Here is a 5,710-nt window from a genome sequence, read left to right as displayed (position 1 = left end):
GGTGGGATTCTTAGCGTATTTGCTTGGAGTACACCTGGCCGGACGGAGAGGTGTGTGGGTTTACCTTGAAGGACAAGAAGTGTAGGAGGTTGAGAGACAAGTCACGTGAAGGATCGAGTGTAGGCGTGTTACCATCAACCGTATTGTAGAGGTTGATACTTTGAGTTGACCACGAGGGTTCTATCTACTTCTAGAGAGCGTGGTCTAAATACATGTAGGAAATGCTAACAATCTGGATCGTACCCTTTGGATTGAGAGGGTTGGATCAATGGAACTGGATCATATTAATCCAGTTGGGACGTGCGCTGGATCAGAGACGTTGGATCACCGTGATCCAGGTGGGTCGCTGCACGTGACTACTTGGTACCACTTTTCCGCCAGCTGACTTCTTCTTTGCCGAGCGGACGCGATAAGTCCATTACCCTTGTCCTGCTCTGCTGGTCCGTCGTCCCCGCTACCCTGGTAGGTTCCCGACTGGTGTCTTTTCGACCTTGAGGTCTTGAATCCCTTGTGGGCTTGCCTTGGGTGACTAAGCACGGCGGTTAGCTGGGTCCCTGCGGGAGGCATTCCCGTGTGGGCTTGTTCTGCACGTGCTGGCTGGTGCCTTGTGGGAGTTGGGACCGTGTGGTTACTAAGCCCTTGTGGTCTCCAAGCCCTTGTGGGCCTTTTGCTCATAAGGCTTTCCGGGCCCTGCGGGTTGATTTCGGCTCGAGTTAATTCCCCCCCCAATAGCTGCTATTTCCCCCCCAGGCCTACCGCCTGCCTAATCGGGTAATAACCCGGCAGAAAGCTGCCTTCGGCACAACCCGCCCGCGCCAGTCGCTCGCGCGACGCCGCGCGAAGACGCGCTGGCGGGGAACAGGAACTAGCACCCCTCATTTTACACCAAAAATCAACCAAAAAATTCCATATCTCCAACCTCACTGTCACAGCGCGGCACGCGAAGAGGCAAGTTATTACATGTTACAAACGTCGCTTTTTCGCGCGCGCGAGCGCTCCCGCGGCCTCCTCCGCCGCCAGCTCGCTCCATCACGTGTTCAGCAGTCACGCTGCCGATGCTTGTTCTGCCCACGCCCCGCACGTGCTGGCATCTCCCTGCCCACCGAGGGTACCGCACTGCTGCTGAAGGCAGTATCTCCATCCTCCTCCATGGTGTTGCAGTCGTCCTCGCTGCTGCTGCTGCTGCTGCTGCTAACGGTGATTGGCTCATCCTCCTGCTGCTGCTGTTGCTTCTTGGCCACTGGACGTGTTGTTGTAGTTGTACGCTTCCTCTTGCGTGTAACTGTCCTGGTTATCTCCTCTTCCTCCTCCACCTGCTGAAGCTGTTGTAGCAATAGTTGCTGCTGCTGCTGCTGCTGCTGTTGTTGCTCGAGCATTATTTTCTTCAGCTCTGCCAGCTGCGCCTGCAGTGAAGCGTCCTCCTTTGCCTTCTTCGTCCGTGTACGCTTGGCACGCTGTTGAGTGGCCCGATCCGCCTGCTCAGCCACCTCAAATTGTGAAGGCTCTCTCTGCGTGCTTGCACGCGGGCGAGTGCTGGATGGTGTTGAGTTCTGCCCAGCACGTGGGCGGCCGCGACGACGGTGTGGGATGAAGTTCTGAATGGCTAATATGGGGTCATTGTTAGCAGTAGGTGTTTCCAGGCGCCAATATGGGTGAATATCGCTCAGGGGTAGCTTCCACTGCTCATTCAGCGTCATCTGCTTCAGCGTGTGGGCACATGGGAGGCCTATGGAGTCCTCAAAATTGCCGTAGCATGCCGAATTAGTACCCTCTCGCATTAGCTCGATCTGCTTAAGTATCTTCTGCAGTGCCTTTGGAAAGACACAGTCGATTATACACTGTAAAAGAGGCTCTCTCTTTAACTCGTGCTGCGGACGTAGATATGCTGAAGCTTCAGCATGCTCGATATCTATCCACTCGTTATTCAAGGCAACTAGCACCTTGTCTTTCAGCGTGAGAACGTCCTGCTGGCGGTGCCCAAAAAAGGACTTGATACGAGCGTGAGAACCCTCTGCTACTGATGTAATACTATAAGTGTAGTCAGTCTGATTCAGTGCGTAGAGAGTTATATAAATACTCACTAAGTATTAAAGTGATGGTGGCGATCAGTCTATGCCTGGCACCACTGCTCCTTCAGGGGCACCCACTGGTTACGAATATAGTCGATCAGGGATCCCTGCTCGGCGTAGTCGTCCTGAAAGGCGGCCCAACGCTGGTCCCATTCAGCTACGCTACGGGCCATGGATAACTCGAAGAAACGCTTCTTGCAGTCGTCCCGGGCGGTGTCGATATCAACACTTTCTTCAGCAGTCTCCTCTGCGCCGTGTGCCCACGCCTGGTCGATCCTTATACTAACATTCTTGGTAATATGCCATCTGCAAATAATATGTGGGATGCCGGGAAAGTGCTGCTGCAGAGCACCTTTCAGTGCCAAATCGCAGTCAGTGACGAAGATGGTTGGTATAGAGCCAAGAAGGTGTGTTTTCAGGCGTTCAATAGCCCATGCATACTCAGTAGCGCCCTCTCTCGCCATTAGGCAGTACCCAATAACGAAAGAACGTCCTGAAGGGGTCTTGCCGACGATATGAAGCAGTGAAGTACCCTCAAGGTTCGAGTTATACGTGCAGTCGAGCATGATAACTTGGCTCCAGCGCTGCTGGAGCTTCAGTGAGCGCCTATGTGCCCAGAACACGAGATGTGCCGGAGCGGGGCCCTCCTCTCCATCCTCAGTAGTATCCAGCTTGTAGTCGTAGACCCATTCATAACTGTCTTGAAACTCCTTCACCATCCGCTGAACGGGTGTAAGGCCGCCAAGGCGTAGCAGCTTTAGTTTATACCGGTAGTTCTTAATATCAGAGGCCAGAGTAATGTCAGAAGGATCGCTGTGGTGTAACTGAGCACGTATTTGCTTTGGGTGACTAGCAACGCTGAGGGTCTCGATCTGCTGCTTTTTTGCAGCAGTTAGCTTGCGGTGATATGGGTGGGCGATTGGACTGATGAATGGAGTATGGTTATGTGTGCCAGTGCTTTCAACTCTGTAGCGTCTGTCCACAAGCCGAATAGCAATCTTGAAGGGGCAGCCAGTGGCCTTCATGCCTGTAGTCTTGCGTTGAACAGCTTGGCTTGTGTAGGTACCGACCCTGTCACATTCAAGGCGAATTTTCGTTATAGTGCCGTCAACCCGAGCTTTCGTGCCTCTGTCGCGCATCCCATAACCGTGTTCTCGAGAGAAGGCCTTGATTTCGTCCCTGGCGGCCTGCGCGGAGTCGTGTGAGGCCTCTGGTGGCGGGGCAAGGTCGTATTCAGGCATGGTGTTGAGCGAATATGTGCAGAGGTGCGGCGAACGCACGGAGGTGCTGTAACCGTCGCAAGACTCGTTTCAAGGCGGTGCGTGCTTGCGGAACGCAAAGTGAGGCCGCAGGTGGCCTACGGGAGTGTAGAGAGGCAGTGGGCAACGTGCAGCAGCGATATCTGGCGTGTGGAGGCGTGGGGAATGGGTGGGATGGGTGTTGAGCGATATGCGCATGCGAAGATGCGAAGTTGCGAAGTTGCTATTCTGCCGGGTTATTACCCGATTAGGCAGGCGGTAGGTCTGGGGGGGGGGAATTAACCGCGCCTCTGTGAGGGACCTTCGCAAAGCTTCGGGCTCATCCCAAAAAGGCTTAGCGCCATTTTTTGGGAGCACTCTTTAACGAGAGTGCCCGCCACCCAGGCGTCCCAGGCCACCCAGGCGTCTCTCTACTCGCTTAACCCTCCACCAGCTACCCACCATGACGTCTCTCTACAAGCAGACTGAACAGCAGCTTCAGGCTGCTGCTGCTTGGCTTCGCAGCGGCGAAGCGCCGCCAAAAACCTTAATCGCTGAGGCCGTGCGACAGTTTAATGTCCCTTATAAGCGACTGTAGAGACGACTGCGTAGCGTCCCTTCGCGGTCAGCGCTTCGCCCCAACGGCCTAAAGCTCTCTATCGAACAGGAGGACGCCCTCTGTTAGTATATTAACCGCCTAGACGCAATTGGCCTCAGTACGAGACCTCCTCACGTTGTAAGCGCTGCCAACTTTCTGCTGGCCGGAGCTGCCAGTGACAACACCTCTACACCCACTGTCGGCAGCCACTAGTTATCTCGCTGGATAAAGCGACACCCTAAGTATCACAAGCGTCGCCAGCAGCTTATTAATATTAACCGCAAAGCTGCGCACGACCCAGAGTATCTCTCTACTTGGTACAAATACTTAGACAGCACGATTCGGAGCAACGGCATCACACCTCACGACGTCTACAACTACGACGAGACAGGCTTTCGTATTAGGGTCGGCAAGGACGAGATAATTATCACAAAGGACGTTCTTCACAAGCCCTTTCTTGCTGCTAGCAACCAGCGCGAGCTAGTAACCATGGGTAAGGCGATTAGTGGAGATGGAGCAGTCCTCCCTCCGCTGATTATCCTGCCCGGCTCGGTTCATCAACAACGCTGGGTCCTCTACAACGACCTCAACCCTCGGAGCCTTATAGCAGTATCCTCTACTAGCTATTCGAATAACGACATATATATGGCATAGATCAAGTACTTCGACAAGTAGAGTAGTCGCCGCCAACTCGGCAAATACCGACTGCTAGTACTAGACGGTTATGGCTCCTATTAGACCTTCGAAATACTCGACTATTGCGAGAAATATAATATCCTTATATACTTTCTCAGGCCTCATACCTCACATCTCTATCAACCTCTTAATATGGGCGTCTTTCAACCCTATAAGCACTAGCACGCTGAAGCAGTCGACGAATCAACACGTGCCGGCTGTCTCAACTTCAACAAGCTTAAATTTCTCAGCGTAATTGAAAGCGTGCGTGCGAAGACTTTCAAACGCAGTACAATATTAGGTGCCTGGCGCAACGCAGGCATATTCCCATTTAACCCAGAGCTAGTTATCTCAAAGCTTCGTGAGGTTACAAAGCCTCGAACACCTTCTCCTCCACCCCGCGGAGACTCTAACCCTCCAACACCGCTTACTCCTTATTCACTAAAGATATTCGGAGGTACAATTAGCTCTAACCTCCCACCAGAGCAGAAAGCTCGCTTTAAACACTTTATTAGAGGCGCTATTATTCAGGCTGATTCAGGGGCCTTGGCAGTTGAACAGCTTGCAAAAACAGAGGCGGCAACAGCCGCTCGGAACCTCCGGCAAGGTCAAAAGCGGACTGTTACACAGCGTAGAGGGGCAATCAGTATAAAGGAGGCAAGGAGGGTTGCAGACGCCCGCGCGCTGGCAGAGACAAAGCGCTAAAAGCGTACGAAGAAGCAAGAGCAACAGGTCCATTCTCAAGCTCAGCAGGAGTCTGCAGAGGCAAGCTCGAAGGCAACTTTGTTAGCAAACTCTCACCCAAATCAGCACCCGGCATTGCAGGGTGCGACACCGGGTGAGCTTCAGATAATACAATAGACTCCAACTTGATCAACTATCTTCAACACCATGACGGGACGCCTGGGTGGCCCGGGACGCTTGGGTGGCGGGCACTTACGTAGTAAGTGCTTACTGCTGTGGCAGCGCTAAGCTGCTTCAGGAGTAATTGAAGCGAGAGCCCCGCGAACCTTCAACCATTGGGCACGGTTAACTCGAGCCGTTGATTTCCCCTGCGGTCCATAACAACGGTCCACGAGAGATTTGCTATACTAGTCAGCGTGGAAGGATGCTCCTATCCTAGCACCCTC

General features: G+C 53.3%; 2 protein-coding genes across 2 annotated transcripts in view; both read right to left on the bottom strand.

Annotated features, from left to right (window-relative positions):
- Positions 1-856: 856 nt before the first annotated feature.
- On the bottom strand, positions 857-1,944 carry K452DRAFT_98267 (uncharacterized protein). Its single transcript, XM_033547394.1, has one exon. It carries the CDS (start codon positions 1,776-1,778, stop codon positions 1,038-1,040), a length of 741 nt encoding a protein of 246 aa, XP_033393492.1. The 5' UTR covers positions 1,779-1,944; the 3' UTR covers positions 857-1,037.
- Positions 1,945-5,495: 3,551 nt separating this feature from the next.
- Positions 5,496-5,710, bottom strand: part of K452DRAFT_98233 (uncharacterized protein) — a 4,364-nt gene continuing 4,149 nt past the window's right edge. The window contains exon 6 of the mRNA XM_033547393.1: positions 5,496-5,710. This exon is cut by the window's right edge and continues 1 nt beyond it. Coding sequence (XP_033393491.1) covers positions 5,695-5,710 — 16 coding nt within the window. The 3' untranslated portion in view covers positions 5,496-5,694.

This window comes from Aplosporella prunicola, assembly GCF_010093885.1.
Source record: "Aplosporella prunicola CBS 121167 unplaced genomic scaffold K452scaffold_27, whole genome shotgun sequence".
Taxonomy (NCBI): domain Eukaryota; kingdom Fungi; phylum Ascomycota; class Dothideomycetes; order Botryosphaeriales; family Aplosporellaceae; genus Aplosporella; species Aplosporella prunicola.
This window is presented reverse-complemented; position numbering and strand designations above follow the sequence as displayed.